General features: G+C 43.4%; 3 protein-coding genes and 1 pseudogene across 3 annotated transcripts; all 4 read right to left on the bottom strand.

Annotated features, from left to right (window-relative positions):
• Positions 1-646: 646 nt before the first annotated feature.
• Positions 647-3,287, bottom strand: LOC134188490 (uncharacterized; annotated as a pseudogene).
• Positions 3,288-4,088: 801 nt separating this feature from the next.
• Positions 4,089-5,607, bottom strand: LOC134188489 (52 kDa repressor of the inhibitor of the protein kinase-like). Its single transcript, XM_062656653.1, has one exon. It carries the CDS (start codon positions 5,565-5,567, stop codon positions 4,089-4,091), a length of 1,479 nt encoding a protein of 492 aa, XP_062512637.1. The 5' UTR covers positions 5,568-5,607.
• Positions 5,608-7,685: 2,078 nt separating this feature from the next.
• On the bottom strand, positions 7,686-9,466 carry LOC134188907 (uncharacterized). The gene has a single exon (XM_062657114.1). The coding sequence runs from the start codon at positions 9,462-9,464 to the stop codon at positions 8,274-8,276; it is 1,191 nt and encodes a 396-aa protein (XP_062513098.1). The 5' UTR covers positions 9,465-9,466; the 3' UTR covers positions 7,686-8,273.
• A 651-nt stretch (positions 9,467-10,117) lies between these two features.
• On the bottom strand, positions 10,118-11,077 carry LOC134188488 (uncharacterized). The gene has a single exon (XM_062656652.1). The coding sequence runs from the start codon at positions 11,075-11,077 to the stop codon at positions 10,118-10,120; it is 960 nt and encodes a 319-aa protein (XP_062512636.1).
• Between the last annotated feature and the right edge of the window lie 8,828 nt (positions 11,078-19,905).

Raw genomic sequence — 19,905 nt, 5'->3', positions numbered from 1 at the left:
ACATTTGCCATAATCAGTTCTACATACCCTACAAGTCCCTCGTGGCATGAAATTGCTTGAAGCAATTTCGATCACGAGCCACACACAAATGACGCTCACAAGACGTGCATTTGACATGGGAATGGTGTCGTTCCCCCCTTCTTGTGCAAAGAACACATTCCTTGTTCTCTGGCACAAACTGAGGCAAGTGCCCCGAAAAGGGATTCAGGCTGTCGACTTGGATGTTTCTTGCCGGAACTTCCTTTCGACTACTGAAGCCATCTATTAACGACTTTGCCAGGTCTTTCCTAAATGCTAAATAATCTGTCTTCCGACCAGTACCCCGATGTCTCTCATCAAACTCTCCTTCCACGATAAAGGAATTTAGCATGGCACACTCTAACAGATACCACAGTATCGCCTTCCATCCCTGTGATAAAACAATGTATAAACAACTTCTTAGCGACAGAAAAAGACAACGTACTTTCATATTCTTGCGACCAGCATTGTACAGTGAGATCATTTGGTCGCCACGATCTACTCCTCTCGTGTTCTTCACGTAGTCTGGCAACATAGGAGGACACAGAACAACTACTTTCTTTCTCCTATCCTTCCTCACACAGGTTGGCAACGATCCATTCCCTAGTTCTGCAATATGGTATGTCGATAGCATATGAACGTATCTGCACAGAAATACTACCATACAGTTACATTTACCAACAGCTGACATGAGAAGGACCTACCTCCTGTCTAACCACAAACATGCAACCATGTCAGCCTTGGCAAACCACCGGTGATATCCCCTCTCAGCTCAAGCTTTGGGAGGTAGAATTTGAGGGCAAGTTGTTTCGGGAAACCGATCCGACTTGGTTTACACGTGCCACAGGCATAAATGCGGCGATCGAGCAGCCATTGGTACAGCTCCGGGCTTGTGTAAAAATTGTCAGTATAAACAACATGCCCGAGACCTGACAAATTTCTCACAAGATCGATTTCCGCCTGTGAACACAAACCAAACTTCTTTCGTCTGCCACCAGCAGCAGCAGGGGCATCACCTACAAAATCATAATTTTCAGTTGCATCAGTCTTGTCACCGAAATATAAAACTCATTCACCACCATCATCATCTTCATTACTGCCATCACCATCATCATCTGCCAAGCCAGGAGAATCATCATCAGCAACAACCACGTCATCAACAGTAGTATCCTTTCCTGCAGCATAGCTATTGAAAGACCACTAGTTTTGAATAAAAATGAAACCCACTCACCAACATAAACGTTGAAATCATAAACGGAACCGTTCCTAGATGACAAGACAAATACTTTTATGCCTTACTTGTGCGGCTTCGACTTGATATACTGTACACATGCAGACAAGCCGGTTGACACACATTCACACAAAATTTTACTTTCTATGCAAACCTGACGGAACGAGATTCGACCCTTGAAGGGAATCATCGCCTCGTCAACGGCAATGTCCTGGGGCTAGGAATACTTTGCCTGAAACGATTTCTTCAAGGCATCAATAAGAGGTATAATCTTGCCAAACTTGTCGTACCCTTCCTGACCGGGTTGAATCTCTGTGTAGGGGTCAGAAACGTGCAGAAATCGTAAGATTTGCTCGAATCTGGGTAATAACACTCTGTAAATATCTTTTGAAATCAAGAAATGTGAACACTTGACCTACCTGATCACAGTGAAGACACTTGCCAAGTTAGATTGTAAATAAAAATCTTTCTTGGACCAGTACATTTCAAGACGAGGTAGATCCTGTATGCCCATGTGTATATAAGGCAACCAAAAAAGGCCTTGAGCTCAGGGACGGTGACGTCTGTCCATGGTCGGGCAAGGTCTTCCTCAGTTGGTTCATCCAGATAGTTTAGCGCATACAAATTAGTGCTTCTATCCAACAGCTCCCACACACCCTCCGTGAAAAACAATGAAAAAAACTAAAAAAATTATCAACATTCCAGTCACATAATTAAAATTCCATCACCGCATGAAACCTTACGGCAAAGCCCCTTCGTCGTCCCTGAACTGTTTTGTGGGTCCGGACTGCTTATCTCGAACTCCCAGACGCACGTTGGCTGGTGGACGGTACGCCAACCGTTCTCGGCATCAAGTTCCACAGCTCTCGCTGACTGTGCGTCTAGTTGACGTCGCTGCTCCGCGCGTTGTCCTTTGCCGCTACCGGCAACAGACGTGCGACTCCTCCGTCTTCCGCGACTTCCGGTAGCAGCAGCGACACCGGAAGTTGAACGGGTGGTGGTTTCCTCTGACTCCTCGTCTCCCTCGATAGTATCCATCTCGGTGTCATCCCTCTCGTCCACCAAAAACTCTTCGTCGTCGTTCCTAGGCCGACGGCGACGGGCCGAAGAACCTTTAACACAACACTGTTTGTTCGCACGCAAAAACCTGTCGCATTTGAATGTTTCACCTCGGACGGCGGTAGATGGCCCTGGGACATCATCATCAGATGTCGCCTGCACTGACCAAGTCAGTTCCAGGAGCCTAGCGTTAGTATTATCGCGGCAAGACCTTCTAGAAGACATGCTCGAGACAAAATGGCGACTAGTCATACCGGTTTTCGACTGGTCTATTCTGCATAGCAACAACGCGTCTCTGATTGGACCATTAGAACAAGGGATCAGGCCACATCTTTCCTAACGGTTGGGGTGTATAAGGACCTGTTTTGGCCTTTCTTCGTTAGTCGTGCGCAGATGCTCACGGTAGTCTTCACGTGGTGGGCGTCATACAACTGGAGTTGTGGTCCACCGAGGGAGGGTTAACTTAAGTCCATTCCAACGATAGATGCTGTATTGGAGAATTCCCAGATCTTTAGGTTCTGGCACTTAACGTTGAACTGGTACCTCTCGAACGGACGTTTGGAGGCGGAGACATTGGTGTATTCTCAAACAATAAGAATGACACTCAGATACGTTAGAACGAGCAGCTTTCGGAGGATTACATACGTAGACTCCACCCCATTCTGACATGACCCATCCAATTCTAGCTAAATGGGAAACTTCATTATCTGAATTGCATTTCTAGGGAAGCGTGAGACAGCCAAGAAGTTGTCAGTGACGTCTTCAGAGTCAGAAACAAAGATCTCCTTGCTTTCAGAGCTCGAGGAGTCATCGTTCCTTACTTCTATCACTAGACTCTCTTCCGCTTGTTCTATACAATGATATCACAGGTTGTATAATGGTACTCTACGTTGCTAATTACGGAGTCAACGCACTTCTTCCATTTCTCAGCCGTCACGTTTTGGATTCCTTCCTTGGCCAATCTCTCAGTTGCTGCCATTGTGCGCTGCAGCATAGGCTTAAGTTGTGCTCATACGTTTTCGATGGGATTTAGTTTGCAATGGCCAACTGAAAGTCGAAGAACTTGGTGGCCCTTCTCGGACGCGAGAACGTCTGTCATGTCCGTGCTCTGTGGGTTACGTGCTTAGATAAGCATGAATTAAGATTTCTGCTTTGAGCGTTTTGTCGTATTAGATGTTGCGATTCTCTAAATAGTCCATCATTGTACGGATTTTTCTACCACAGTTGTGGTATTCGGCATTGTCAAGGACGATGACAGAGCGTGGAGGACAGTTGGCGATGAGCTTCCTCTCATACCACTCCATGAAGTGGTTTGTATTCTTCTCTTGGTGGTAGTCTCCTGTTCTAGTTTTTTCTCTAAAGACCAACTCTGCATTTGCAATCCATTCCTATTTCCATCCTGCGTGAAGTATGATAGATCTAACACATTTCCGGAAGGCACACGTAGGCCTTCATTGCCAGTTGCGGATCCAGGATTCTCACCAGGTACAGGCGCGGTCTGTCAGGTTCGGTAATGACGTCACCAGTTAGTCACGTGTCCATGTTCAACATTTTCGCAGCTGGTCCTCTAGGAATATCTTATAGTCATCAGTTCAAATGAGGTCGAGTTTGTGATATTTTCATATTATAACTATATTTCACTTTACTCAACACATGCAAAACAGGTTGATATATAGCATCAGAAAACAGAGGAGTGTGGAAAAGTAACATCACTGATTCAGAACTGAAGAAGAAATCTGATGGACCGACAATACAACCATCACTGAAAACAATGTCACCGTCACTGTGATTGTGCTTCTTCTGTTGTAGCAGTTGGATCCAGGAACAGCAAGCGTCTCGGATATGCCTTCGCAAAAGAGTCTATCACACGCTCATGGTTGACAGACAAGTCCTTGTGGACAAACATGAGCACTAGCGCATTTAGCCTGTCTTGTGCCATCGTGCTCCGCAGGTCTGTTTTGATCAGCTTTAGTGCACAGTTCGCTCTTTCAACTGTGGCTGTGGTGACGGGTATTATCAACAACAGGGGAAGAATGCAGACAATGTTGGGATATGCCACTTCATTCACAGCACCCAGCGTCTCTGTAACACTGGTTGGTAAGGTAGCAGCACCTGCATACTCCCACTTCCTCTTCCATCGGCGTATCTCGGCCTCGAAAGTTGGGTCATCAGGCAAATCTGGAGCATAAGTCTTCAGGATAGCTGCCTGGTGGTGAGGAGTGAGGCTCTGGCAGTGTTTTGGCAGGAGCAGCAGTCCTTGCACTGATGCATGGCTCATGCCAGTGAACCTACTGCCAAGTTCACTGATCATGCTGTCAATGAATGGAATGAAGACAGCTCTCCGCCAGTAGCTCTCTGGAGTTGATGCAGGATGATTGCTGCGTAGTGTCTGTCGTGCAGCTAAGCGAGGAACTTGTGGATGGTCTTGGTCTAAGACACGGGATGTAACTGCTGATGCAGAGGCGAAAATTGAAGAGAATTCTCTCTCACTGTTACTTCTGATCTCTTCTAACAGACCTAGAACTTGGTTGATTTCACCATATGCCTCCAGCACATCCAATTGCGATCCTTGCAGTAGAACACTCAGACACTTTGTGTAACCGAACAGATATGTGCAGCAGTGCAGAGCTACGATGAATGAATCTGACGTTATCGAGCGGGGGAGGCCATTTGCCTCAGTGACAGACTTCGCATCGTACTTAGAGGCAGCAGTTGGAGTGGCAATGATCTGGCCTGAAATAACTTGGAGGCAGTGGACTAAGGCAAAGTACATATCTCTGAAGTCTTTTAAGGCAGTATGCCGTTCTACCCAGCGAGTTTCACACAGTAGCTTTAGCTTCTGAGCTCTGATTGGCTTTTCACCGGCAGATGTCCGCTTGGTGTTTTCTTGTTCAACACTCTGCTCTAATGTTCGTTGCCGTTTTGGGGAGTACTTGAAGAAGAGCCCAACAGCCTTCAAGTCGGAAAGCATGCAGTGAACTTCAGACACATTACAAGACTTTGTCAACGCCAAGTTCAGTTGGTGACTGCAGCAGTGATAGTACTGTGCCCGGGGTACATGGTCTCGAAAATTCTTCTGGCAACCGTTAAGGTGGCCAGACATAGCACCAGCACCATCATAGGCCTGGGCTCGACAACGTGTTTCATCAAGACCAAGCTGCCTCAAGGCATTCCGTATCTCAGCACAGATGCTACTACCTGTCCCAAAGCTGCAAGCAATGAACTTAATCAACTTCTCTTCTGCCTTGTTGTCCTTCATGTATCTAAGAGACACTGCCAACTGCTCCCACCCACTTACATCTCTTACTTCATCTGCCAGCACAGCAAAAAGGGACTACTTTTTACATTATCCACTATTTGCTGAATTATGTCATCTGCCATCAATTTCATGAGGTCATTCTGGGTAGTTTTCGACATGTAGGTGGCATTACGAGAACAACACTCAAGGTGCTCCTTCAGGACAATATCGCCAGAATCGATAGCAAACTTCACAAACGCCATGAAGTTACCTTGAGGTGAATGATCATATGTAAGGTCATCACGGTGACCGCGCAGCGCTACACCTTCACGTGCAGCTAGTTCTAAACACCTCAGAACAGACAACAGTATACAACGATTGGCAGATACCCTTTCTGTAGCTGCTTGAGACTGCATCAGGTCTATCCTCTCAGAAGGGTGCTTGTCAGTACTAAGAAATACCAGCAACTTGGCAGCAGCATTTCTGTGGTACTGGGTAGATTCATGCTCAGCAACATCAGCAATAAGATTCTTCCAATCCCTGTGAAGACGGACAACAAAATTATCACCACGGCATGATCCCTCTCGATAAACGGTAGGAAATAATACGCAGGGCAAACAAAAGAGGCCTTCTTCCTTGTGTTTGCCATAGTATCCTAGCCAATCAAATTGGTCAAACCACTTTTTCTGGACAAATCTCTCTGAGTAGCCACTCTTCCTGCGCTTATCAACATACTTCCTAAAAGGCAATATTGTCTGCTCGCTTGGTTTTCTCCTAGCAATCACTTTCACCTTGTCCTCATCACTGAGTGCTTTCCCTTCCATGGCTGTAGCTACAGCCTCCAAGAATGATCCATGGTCACTATCACTAACAACCTCTGCAGTTGTCGCAACCACGTCCTGACTACCACCTCCAGACTTCATATTACCAACTCCGTCACTTACTGTCTGCACACTGTCATCGTCCTCACCAGCAGCAACCCCACTTTGACTGTCGTCCGAGATACAGTTAACACTTGTACTAGTGGCCGCATCTCTACACTCCTGGGATACTCTCTTCGCTGGCTGAAACATTTCTGCCAAGCTCCTCTGATCAGCAGCCCTCTGCTTAGGAGGACGCTTATGACCGTACATCTTTCAATGACTTCTCTCCGCCAACAACGAAAACTAGATAGTCGACCCTCCTGTGGAAAGTTCTCGCAACTTCCGTAGAACTAGTCTCGCGTAGCCAGACCTTACCCGCTAAAGCAAAGCGAAGCGAGTACTGTAGGGTCTGGCTACGCGAGGCTACCGAAGAACACTAGTAGTCCAAGACAAGCTCGTGTGCTTTGTGCCAAACTGGCGCGCTAAAGTTCCAGAGCTCGAGTTCATGCATGAAACTCACGTGCACGTTAGCCCAAACGATACGTGGGAGTCGATGAAACGCGCACTACCAGTAGTCGACGACGTGTGAGGTACAGGCGCGCGCCTCTCGCGCCTATCCCTGGATCCGCCACTGATTGCCATAATAGACTAACACCACACAACGCAAATTACACCAAAAGAAAATTATTCTAACAAAAACGAACCACCACATTGAATTCTTGACAAAATGCAGCGACCAACAAACAACACCAACAGGACTACAAATACTCATAAGTCTTCTTGTCGGTTAATAGATGTACAGTCTCTAATGTATGTCTTCTTACCTTCAATTACGGTACATGACCCTTTGTCCGCTCTCTTTATGGCGGCAATGTACACTTCACATTCAAATTTTGCGCTAAAATCTCCCGTATGTCGTTGGGACTACTTACTGTACGAGTTTGTTCGTAGGCGCGTCCGCAACGAATGCACGTCGTTTCATCAATCTAGAACCTCTCGAACGGGAGATAACGGTCTGAGCAGGGTACGAATTTTGAAAAATTGGCGTTATTAGAAACTAACGGCTACACCTTAGATACGGCTGAAATGGTCTCTGCATACATCCAGGTTATGGGTGCAGCAGATTGACAAGGTTTCCGTCCGAACAAGAAGAGATACGCAGCAGAACGTGAACGTGGGCCCCATTTGCGGACCCTATGTCAAGTCTGATTCCAGATCCGCGTCGATTTCTGAGGCAACCTCTTACTTCATCCGCTAGGAGGCTGGTGGAACTTGAAGTAGATACGCTTGACTAAATTTAGATTATTTTTTATAGACACTTTATGCAGAATTTGATTTTATCTAGATTTTCAAAGTTATAATATTACCTGAAATCTAAACTCGACATTGTAAGTCAGAACATCCCTGCACCATACTCTGGCCCTTCTGTAGTTACCTGCTTCTTCATTTTGCTTGATCTGTCCTTCCTCAGCTGGAATCTCTTCCTTTTCACCTCCTCCCTCTCCTTATATTCACTAGCCTTTACCGTCCTCTCATCCTTCTTTCTTGCTGTCACCATTGAAAATTTACCTATTTCCCCCCCACCCCCTCTATCTAAGACTCTAGCTACGGAACTCTCTCCATCATTAAATTTTAAAACTGCTAAGTATGAGGATAGCTCCAAAGTTGGAAGTCCTGAGAATTCCGACTTTGGAGCTATCTTCCACAACAAATTATTAAAACCCTCATTAGCCTTTGAGGTGCCACCATGAAGGCACTTCTTCAGGAGTTCATCCTTAGTCATTTCTTCATAGGCTGGTTTGATGAGGTCAGCGATAGGGTGTGGAATTACATCATGATGTGTGTATGTGGAGGCATCTTTATTCTACTTGCACCATGTGTCCTCGCCATCTGGGCAGAAATGATGTTGTGGTTTTTCGTCAGTTGACGACCGATGGTAATAAGTTGCCCAGATGGCTTTCTTCATCGCCTGTAAGTCCTCCTGGTTGTCCCTGATTGCCTTTCCAAAGTACATTTGTAATTCTTTCATCACTTTCAGGGACAACCTCCCTTTCCCGTCCATTCCTTTCCCATCTGATAGCTTCTTACCCTTGTTGTCTGCTTTCACTTTTTCCAGGCGATGATATAGTCGTTTGGACATATGGTTGATGCACTCAAGTTTTTCTACCAGTAGGTCTGGGCCATATGGTGCAGCATCATTTATTCCTTTGATTGCCTTACTGTCACCATCACCTAAATATTCTGTATACTTCGCATTTCTTGTGGCCATAGACCTCTGGAAGATGTCTATCATGCTGGATACCTCCATGCCTCCTGAAGAACCGCTGTAGTTCTTGTGGCAGTTGGGGCTATGCTTTGTGAGCCACTCATGGTATTTCTCTGTTCCTTCTTTCTTCTTACATACGGCACAGGCACGGCAGTAGGAGGACTTGACAGACAGATCGACTAATTTTCCTGATACAATAGAAATTACCGTGCCTACGCCATGGAAGGATGAATAGCCCCGTTTTCGCCAGGTTCCATCACCAGACACTCCAATACTAATGGTACCATAAACATTCTCATCGTGGAAGTGCCTAATGTCATCTACTGCTTTCTTCATACTCTGTTCAGCTTCCTCTTCGGCCGCGTTGCGTAGCGCCGTCACGTGACTTTGATATGGATGTTCTCCCATGGAACCTGGCATGTTCATATAGCCACAAAAGCGCTGAAGCGGTTCTAGTCCACACCCTATCATTCTCATTGAAAGAACCACTCGTCTGTGGACGTCCATAGCTCCACGATCAATGTTTTTGCTGATGAATGTCTTTTCTTCGTGATGGCATCTTTGACATGTCGACACGAGCTTCGAAGCCAACCCCATTCGCTCGTCTTCGGCTTCTGAAAGGCTGACTTGTCCATGGCACCTCGCACAAACAAGACTAGCACCCAAGAACGCTGCCAGCACGTCCATATCAATAAAGCGATAGCCTTCTAGCTTCGCTGACGCACTGCCAGAGGAGGACGGTCCCACGTCGTACGACACATCGCGCAGTTTGGCTTCAGAGCGCGACATCTCCATCGCTGGCTTCTTCGGCGTAGTGTGCTGATTTCCATGAAACTTTCGCTTACGTCGAAAAGCCATTGCAACAAACGTAAAGATCAAACACAAGAGAACGAACACGGAAGTCGAAGCGCAAAGAAAATACCGATACACGGATCTGACGGTTGCGCAATAGCGATTTACGTCATTTTAGCGTGCTTAGAAGTAAATGCCCGGATTAATAAACCTTACTTGATCGTTTTTTGCCGATTTTTCCTTTCTAACGGCTCAAAAATTTGATTTATGTTAGTCACGTGACTTATAAACACCTGCTCCGGTGACGACTAGTCGTGTTCAACAATTTTTTGGGACGTTTTCTCGACGAACAAAAATGCTGATATTTGGCATCAAGCAAGGTAGGATGCTAAAGTTTACAGCTAGCCAATAATCTAAAATAGCAATTTTCTTCAGTCAACTGTTCTCATCCGCCAAATGATTATCCCTATTCTCTATTTCACAAGATGTTTTAAAAGTAACATACCGAAAGTATTTATAATTAAAAATATTTATAATTAGAAATATTTGCTACATTAACTAATCATAACAGTTGCTGGAAATGTGAGCCATCCACTTGGAGACAGAGTTCGACTCTCCGACGCAGGCTGCTGAAGACTCGGTGCAGTTCCTCACATCTGATATCGGCAAATGATTTGTCTGATATTATGTTTAAGATCATTGATTGAACGAGGATTGTCAGCATAAACAAGATCTTTCAATTTTCCCCAAAGGTAAAAATCCGGTGGCGTCAGGTCTGGTGAGCGTGGTGGCCATAAATCTTGTGAAATGACGCGTTCACCGAATACCTTGCGGACGGCTGTCATCGTAGCTCGTGCAGTATGAGTAGTGGCGCCATCTTGTTGGAACCATGTTCTTTGCTTTTCTGATGCTGTAAGTTGTTCAGAAAACGGAACAAAAATGTTCTTAATATACCGATCAGAGTTAACGGTGCTGTCGAAGAAGATTGGCCCAATGATACGGCTCCTGGATACTGCACACGAGACACCGATCTTTTGGTCATGAAGCGGCTTCTCGAATATTTCATGGGGATTTTCAGTTGCCCATGATCTCGAATTCTGCCTGTTCGTATAGCCAGATAAATGAAACCATGCGTCATCAGTAAAGAATGTATCATTCAAGATATTTTCTCCATTCATGTCGATGAATTGTTGAAACCAACGACAGAAGCTTACTCGCTTTTCGGTGTCTTGTGCCTTGAGTTCATGGACGGCACTAACTTTGTAAGGGAAGAACTTCTGCTTCTTAACTGCTCTGTAGGTTGATGTTAACGACATACCAACTTCCTGTGAAAGACGTCTCAGAGATTTATGCGGGCTCCTATCAAGTTTCTTCGTGACATCTCGTAATGCTTCGTTATTTATAACTGAAGGACGGCCACTACGAGGTCGATCCTGCATGCTTCCAGTTTGCTCGAATTTCTTCATTAATGCATCAACACAATGTCGATCAGGAAGTTGTTCCTCTCCAAAGTTTTCTTTGAAAATATTCTGAACTTCTTTGGAATATTTTCCACCATGACTGTACACTTCCTTAACCAAAAAAAATCGCTCTTCTAAAGACAAAGGCATCCTGTATGGGCATGAAAACTGGACTTAAGATCATTAATTTTCTTTCCACTTTTATACTAAAGGTGCCAAGTATTTATGTTGCCATGGCGTACTATTATGACGTCATAAAGTGACAATCCACCACATTTGAAATGAAAACTGTTTTTGTTATTATAAAGATATATTTTGGGCAATAAATGTAAGCATTATTCTCTTTAGATATACAATTATTGTCATAATGTATTTCAATAATATACGGGTATGTTACTTTTGAAACACACTGTAGTTGTTTGAGCAATACGCACGAGTATGATGTGCATTGAGCCAGGTCTTGTCGAGGTAGACTATTGGCTTGCCCTCAGAACGGAAAGTCAGGATTTTCCTGATGTACTCATGACGTGCATCGATGATTTTGTATTGCTCATACAGTGCAGTCTTCTTTTTATGTCTTTGTACCTAAACCTCATCTTCCTGACTGTTTTGTATAGTGTTGATCTACCATAGGGGTAGTCTACATTTTGTAACGTCAGTAGAATCAAACTTTTACGCAATCAGCTGAATAGTACTCTGCCAAATTCACTCTGTCAGCTGTACACGTGTGCTGCATTTGTGTTGTTCAGTATTATAGAAAATGCTTCACTTATAAAATTATGTAATTCTATAAAATTACTGAAGATGTCAAATGAAGTTACCTTTAACTACTGTTCGTGCCCTTCGGGTAGATTTGAATTGCACATTGATAGCTCTGTTTCACAATATAGGTGCCCTTCAGTTAGGCGGCAAAATCTTATTGTAGAAGGCAAGCTCCAAAATGTGATTGGCATGCCGCTGAGGACAGGCTACTGCTAGTAGAAATCTGCGGAAAATCGCGCGCCCCTGAATGAACTTGGCCCAATCAATCTAGCATAAAAACACGGTCTAGGATTGTCTGGTACAAACTGTACTGTAGTCCAGTCCGGGTACACTAAATGGTTAAAAACACGCCTTCGTTTGCATGTCCTGCAACCATCTTGAAATGAGGTACTCATTCACTCCTGAAGTAAACGGTACATTTTGTGAACCATGCTTTATACCTGCTCCATTTCTTCTGTCCATTGTAGTTTTCTATTCATCTAAAACTTAAGAACAACGTTCAATGTTGTAAGTGCAAGTCGCCAATTAGGCACTCAAACAGCACCAACGCTCATGCGGACTACTCATGCAGTACTACTCTTGCTGCCGTGAGTGACCGTACAACAGCCAGAGGCGGTGGAGCACTCACAAAGTGGTACGGCGGATTGGCCCAACGGCATTTGCATCATGTGATATTCTTCAAAAGTGGTACGGGGCTCGCCGTAATGCGGGGGACGTCTCCGCTGCGTATGAACAGCGCCAGCAACACTTGTCTTGCTTGGAATGCATGCACAAGGAATAGGCGGGATTGCGAAGTAAATACTCTTATGTACAGGCCGGGCTGCGCCAGCTATAGATGCAGTCTCAAAGTTGCATAAGACTCTGATTACAAGCAGCGCCAAAGAACAAATGGAGCGAGCGGTATCTAATTGTTAGAGGCCCTGGTCACGCTACGTCAGAATACGAGTCTAACTTTGACCTTGATGCCAACGCATATTGCGCTAAGTTGTGTCTTGTTTTAGTCTATTGATACACGGAGGGTAGTGTCATCAGCATACAATGCTATTGATGCTGAAGTTAACTTTCGCTACTATGAGTAAGTGTAGAAAGACAGACAGATTTGTGGCAAAAAACATATTGTATTGTCAAATGATTTGAAAATCTTTCCAAAACAAAGCGTATTTACACAGCACTTATAGTCATTGCCACTTTCACATCATTAGCTGAAAGCTTCTGTAAGTGTAGGTTTTTGCTGAAACACACAGCTGTTTATATCTCGTATATACTAAAACTTCATTGTTTCGCGGCTTTATTTTTTGCCTCACCCCATCTCCTCTTCACTTTCAAACGGTTCTTCAGGTCCAGACAATACGAGCCCTTTCGGGATTTCTCCATTCTTGGATATAAACAGTTTGTCACAGCAGGAGATGGTGGTATATTGCTAAATGCTTTTCGGCAAGTACTGTGAGTGTTGGAAAGATATGCATGCTGATACGAGTTCTACCGTGACAGAGGTTTTGAGTCAATGTCTGCGTTCGGAAGGTTATGGGTTCAATACTTGGCTCTTTGGAAAGCTAGATGCTGTGGTTTCCTTTCAGTTAGTTCCTGGTCAACGTTTGACGAAAGCGCTCCATCACTTTTTTGATGGCTCGCCTGATGGAAGCGAGATTTGACAACCAACGTCTTCTCGATATTGCTTGAGCATACGGCCAACCATGTCAAGTGCAGCTGGGTAGCCAAATGTTCCTGGAGCTATGTATGCACGAACCACTACCTCTCTCCTAGCTCTGAAAGCGTTGTAAGCCTGCCAGTTTGCTGGTGTTTATCAACACGGACGTGGCTGTAAAGAGTTGTAGCACAGCCATAGATCTTCGCTGCTTGACGGACTGATAAAGGTTTTGACTTAACGGCACCAACTGCTTCTTGGAAAGCAGGAGATTGAGATGAAGCAAACGTCGACATGTATTCACATAGACAGTTGGGAAAAGTTCAAATCAATTAAATCAAAAGACTTCGTTTGCTCCACCCATGCACGTGCAGAATCAGACACAAGGGAACGTGTACAACTCCGTTACTCCACATGCGTAGCAGTGTGCTTTTCCAAGGTTCATCGCAATATAAATAGGTTTTTATGCTTGTACGCCTAAATGTAATTGAGTCGGTAGGCTAGTACACTTTCGTTGAATGTGATGTCCACTTCAGGACGGAGCTGACTGGTGCTAAGGAAGTCTGAGTGCATACTAGTAAAATTCAGACAGTAACAATTTTGTGTGTCGTAAAACTATCGCGTAAGTGATTAATTTTAATAGGCTTGTCTCTACGCCATACTGCCATCCACACCAAATGAAACGGTGCAAGCATCATGCTAGCAGATACATGTTACCGTCTGTACCATGTTTTAGCACTAAAACGAGTACGAGAGAGATTCAGACCGTTTTAGCTTACCTTTGGCAAGATTAGGAGAAAATAGTACCCAGAGCCTAGACATTAACCAAATTATTCTACATCGTTAAATACAGACTAGATAAGCACATGAAAAAATCGCAACGCGATGTGACAATTGCATCAAGATTATCTAGGTTACAAGCCAATCAAGCACTTCGGTAAAGAGAAACTCGATCGTTGAAGTAAGGTGCCGCTACCTTTCAAGTTTTTCCTCCATTGCTGATCCGGATGTCATTATCTCGTATATTTGTTACGCTGATAACATGTTTGCATCAACCTCACCTGATAACTCCCTCTCTCGCGGAATGGAGAATACCTGCGCCAAAATTTGAACAGTTGTTTATGTAATGAAGGGTTTTGCCTTTGGTAGTCTGGGCAAACGTTTGGCCATACCTCAAATTTTTATATTTTTATATCAACAAGCGGATCTGCTTTCTAAACAATGTCGTTCATATCAGTCATAAATATTTGATTGATCCAGTCACTAGATTGCTGCATTGCTGCGTCTCAAATGTTGTTGACTCTTCGTTAATAGTCTCGACATAAATTTATTCCAAATATCTGTGTGCTTTCTTAGCAGACAGTCTGTCTGAAAAGACAGCGAATTAAGTCAATTTTTTATTTTCTTTGGATTCAACTTGGACCCCGATGCCAACGCATAATTTGCTAAGTTGTGTCTTGTTGTAGTCTATTGATCGCCGAAGACACACGGAAGGTAGTGTCATCAGCAAACAACGCAATTTTATTGATGGAGTTAACTTTTGTTACTTAGAGTAAGTGTAGAAAGACTGATATATTGGTGGTAAAGAAAAACATATTCTCTTGTCAAATAGTCAAATAAATTCAAAATCTTACCAGACCTTATAGTCATTGCTACTTGTAAAGCTTCATTGGCCAGCGGCTGAATTTTCCACTTTACCTATCTTCTCTTCACTTGCAAACGCTTGTTCAAACCAAAAATGTGAGACTTTTCAAGTGTTACTACATTCTCGGATTTGCTAAGCAGGCTATCACAAGTGGAGAATAGAATACATGTGGTTATCATTCCGTGCGCTATCTGTGCTAAGTGTTTCACTATTCAAGTGTTCACGTTTCTTCTCGAGACAGAGATGTTTGTGTCGTTTTCTAAATCTGCGTCTCCGCTGTCGCTTTCGGCGATTCGTGTTTCGTTCGTTCATTTGCGACGACCTGTATCCAGATGCAGACAAAATGTCCGTGTGTGTACAATTTGTGTGTCAGTGTGTGTACAATTTGTGTGTCAGTGTGTGTATAATTTCAATCGAGATTGTGTGTTTCGAAGAGACCCTTTCGGGTTCGTTCGACCGTGTTACCTTTTTGGCTTTTGGCGCCGCTCTCTGACCGGCATCGGGGAACCGTAAGACTATAGTTTGGGTACTTTGAGTCCTCCTTGCCACATTCATCAACCCAATCTTTAGACACATGGTGATGAGACTCTTATGATGATATCCTACAATTTAGTTGTCTGAACTATTTATCTGTTCTCTTTTAGCATGCAGTTTTTTATGTACAGCAGTGACGCTTACAGATCACTCAAGGCTACTCATAAACATACCTTTTCTTGTAAAATGTTCTATAAACGAAACCCCATTTGTTTTATTACCTTGTACACGTACAAAGTGGTGCGTTTTCTATGATAGGTACCCTTTGCTCGAAGTTTGACAGAAGTTTGTTCAAGTAGAAACTGTGAACTATCCTTTTGATAGCCTCTTGATCAAAGTTGTAAGGCTGAACTCTGCTAGCCCTTCTACGTTTTCTCTTGTCTGGAGTTGATAGAACTCCTGTTTTGTTTGAGTTTTCTTCTAATTGATTTTACGACAGTTTGTCCGACACCACAGGCCTTTTCCGTGAGAAATTAAGCGCGGGTTTGCTTGAGATTCGGGTCGGATTTCATTACGGTACCACCCGTGATCCTGCGCATAGAGAACGCGGATCCGACGCAAATCCGACATCGGGCCAAGAAATTTCTGTCGTAATGGGCTTGGGGAATTGCAGAGATTTTAGCATCGGACCGATATCGGGATCTACTTGAGAGCACGACTCGGATTGTCACGGCTGTACTAGGACAAATTTGACCTCGGGATGAAGCTCCGGATAGACGAGATGTGCTATTCTGATATATTTGTACATACCACAGGTATCTTTAATTTAATAAAGAAGAAAGTACGTAAGCTAGATTCCAGTCAACAATAGAGTAGTACACTTTGTCTATTTAGTTCTCTCTCTCAGTGCCTGTATGGCCATGAATGTGTTGATGGTTTGGTTTTCTACTCTGGTCTCTACATTTGTCTACGATAACTTTATAATTCTCATCCAGTCACATTTTTCATCTTGCGGAAGATTCTTCAAAAATCAGTGACCTGCAACAGGAGAATTCATGTTAGGCTCTTCTACTACATGTATGTCATTCTGTGATATAGATTCGTCATTCTTTGTATGGCCTTCAATTTAGCACTGTCGATTGGACGCTTTTCTTTACTTCCTTAAGCACTAGGAATCGTCTGTACCGACTTACTAAGTACCACATCTAACAGGTTGCGTGCTAACGTCTACATACGGACACATTCATTTCCGCCTGCACCAAACTCAATCATAATAGCATGGATTCTTCCAGCATATCTTCAATCGCAGATTTCAATGTCATTATCTCGCATATGTGTTCCGATAGGAGGCGTTGAGAGCATGCAACAACCTTGCCTGATAACCTCTTTTCCCGCCGAAAGAAGAAAATTGGCGCCAAAATTGAAAGGTTTTCACCTTTTGTAATCTGTCAAGTAGTTGGCCATACCTCAACTTTTATATTGACAAGCGGACAGCTTTGTAAACAATGTAGTACATACTATCCATAAATGGTTTGCTTTAGCAACTTAGCAGATTGCCGCATTACTGCGTCTTAGTTATTGTTGACTGTTGATACCATGTAGTTGTCTTAATACAAGTTAATGCTCAATATCGTGGTGCTTTTGTATGACCAGGTGATTCTTAGCGGACGATTAGACCACGAACTAAGTCCAACACGTTTTGTTTTGTTTAATTTCCATTTGGACCTTGATGCCAAAGCATATTTGTAAAGTTGTGTAAGGTTGTAGTTGAATGTTCGTCGAAGACACATTGAAAGTAGTATCATCAGCGTACAATACAATTTTTGCTGAAGTTCACTTTTGTTACTATGAGTAAGTGTAGAAAACAGACAGATTGGTGGCAAGAAACACATTCTGTCGTATAAGTTGAAAATCTTTTTTTAAAACAAATTTTACGCAACACTTATAGTCATTGCCACCTTCACATCATTAGCTGAAAGCTTTCTGTAATCGTAGATGTTTGCTGAAACTCTCAGCTGTTTAATATCATTGCACATGTGGAACAGTTTGGGTAGCGTGACCGGATACTTGAAACTGTGATGCTATCCGGCATCTGAAATCCTTTCGGAGGGACTGCTGATACTCCACTGAAAAACTGCAACAGCAAACGAAGGTGTTTCTCATCTGTTTCAACAAAACCGAGTAAAATAGTAGATGCATATTTATGCAGCTAACATATACTGAAAAGGCCAAGTAATCATGCAGTTGCGTCAATGATTAAGTTATAAAACATGTTACATACCTGCTTTTAAGACGTACCGTTGAAAATAATCCTTCAAATGTTGAGGTAACGTATTTTCATACGTCATTACCAACAAGTGGCACTTGACCTTCGTTAGTAAACTGGTTCGACATTTCTTTATCATGCTCCTTCGCCATGATGAAAATTTCAGGTCCGAGTCCTGGTATGAATTGGTCAATTTCCGAACGTCTGCTCAAAATTGCTTCATGCACAGGCAGGCTGCGAACAGCTTCTCCATGATGTTTTCTTTCGAAATTCATGATCTCATCGCCTAATCTCATCGTCTAATCGCATGATCTCATCGCCTCATCTCATTGCCTAATTTTGCCAAATTGACACGGCATAGACTGTAATTTAATGTAATGTAATGTAATGTAACGTAATATAATGTTTTTTAGACAGAGAGGAATACGCGTACACGTGGACTCGAGTACACCAAAAACACAACAGTTATTGCTAACTGAAATTGACACTACAAGTACAATGTATACCATACTCTAATTGACTCTACCCACAAATTACCACAATACACTACATAGACGACATCTCCAGGTTTTTACCTCCAATCCAGATTTGGCAATTGAAACAGCTCCAGAAATTGGCAGAAGTTAGCGTTGGTTGGTCGCCGAGCTGTGAAAACACCGAGCAAACTACGGGCAGGTTATTGCGAGGCTGCCTATCGGCTGCCACATTGATTTTACCCGGGATGTGAGCGGAGATCTGTGAAAACAAATAACGCGCCGCTACAAATTGCAGAATGCGAAGAAATGCATTGCAGGTCAGTCCTTGCTCAAAGATTTAGCGAGCGCCGAGACAACAGTTGCGTTGTCACAACGAAAAAGTACCTGCTTGCGGCGCCACATCTCTAATTTTTATATCAACAAGCGTATGTGCTTGTAAACAATGTAGTTCATACCCACTATAAATTATTAGTTTTGGTCACTCACTAGATTGCTGCATTAATTCAACTTTGACCCTGATGCCAACGCATATTGCGCTAAGTTGTGTCTTGTTGTAGTCCATTGATACATGGTGGGTAGTGTCATCAGCATACAATGCTATTGATGCTGAAGTTAACTTTTGTTACTATGAGTAAGTGTAGAAGACAGACAGATTGGTGGCAAGAAAAACATATTCTCTTGTCAAATAAGTTGAAAATCTTCCAAAACAGAGCTTATTCACACAACACTTATAGTCATTGCCACCTTCACATCATTAGCTGAAAGTTTTTTTATAAGTGTAGGTGTTTGTTGAAACACCCATCTGTTTGTATCGTGTATATACTAAAACTTTATTGTCCCGCTGCTTCATTTTGTACTTCACCGTGTCTCCTCTTCACTTTCAAACACTTGTTCTGTCCAAAAAATGCGAGCCCTCTCAGGATTACTGCATTCCCGGATATACTAAAAATTTTGTCATAGGAGGAGATGTTGGTACATATTGCTAAGTACTTTTCGGCAAGTACTGAGAGTGTTGGAAAGATATGCTGATACGAGTTCTACCGTGACAGAGGTTTTGAGTCAATGTCCGCGCTTGGAAGTTGCACATAGAGCTACATTCTTATTGACGCTGACGCTCAGCTGCATGTCCCACTCTCAGCATCAACGCTGATGTGTTCACATGTAGCAGCGAGTTGTGTTGGCTTTGAGCGTCTGATTCTATTTAGATATTGTTCGCAACTTCATTCTGGAAGTTAACTATTCGTATACGGACAGCGTGTGTGAATGCACTGCTCGCATGATGGATGAAGAGGTGTTACTTTTGTTATTGTTGTTCAGGCGTCGTCGTCGTAATACAGAAATCAGGACACATCACAGGCGATTTTGTGCATGTTAGTTACATACTAAAGAAAATGGAGATCTCACTGGCAGCTTTGTAGTCTTCTTCAGGAGAGGAGACTGAACGACGCGGAGAGATACTTCCGGTGTCTTCGAAAGTCCAAGTCGACGTATGACCAGCTTGTAGCGATCGTTGAGCGTATGTTGTCTCGATGCCGTAAAGGAGTGATGAACAACCGAAAATGTGACTAACTGAGATACCTGTTGTCAAATGTTTTATAAACGAAACCCCAATTGTTTCATTACCTTGTACACGTACAAAGTGGGTTTTCCATGGTAGGTACCCGTTGCTCGAAATTTGACAAGAAATCTTTCTATGGTAGGTAGTTCTTT

The sequence above is a fragment of the Corticium candelabrum genome, chromosome 13 (genome assembly GCF_963422355.1).
Source record: "Corticium candelabrum chromosome 13, ooCorCand1.1, whole genome shotgun sequence".
NCBI classification, from domain to species: domain Eukaryota; kingdom Metazoa; phylum Porifera; class Homoscleromorpha; order Homosclerophorida; family Plakinidae; genus Corticium; species Corticium candelabrum.
This window is presented reverse-complemented; position numbering and strand designations above follow the sequence as displayed.

Bases quoted from the DNA above. Each gene is read 5' to 3' on its own strand.
- LOC134188488 (XM_062656652.1), bottom strand. From the start codon at position 11,077: ATGCCTTTGTCTTTAGAAGAGCGATTTTTTTTGGTTAAGGAAGTGTAC.
- LOC134188489 (XM_062656653.1), bottom strand. From the start codon at position 5,567: ATGAAGGACAACAAGGCAGAAGAGAAGTTGATTAAGTTCATTGCTTGC.
- LOC134188907 (XM_062657114.1), bottom strand. From the start codon at position 9,464: ATGTCGCGCTCTGAAGCCAAACTGCGCGATGTGTCGTACGACGTGGGA.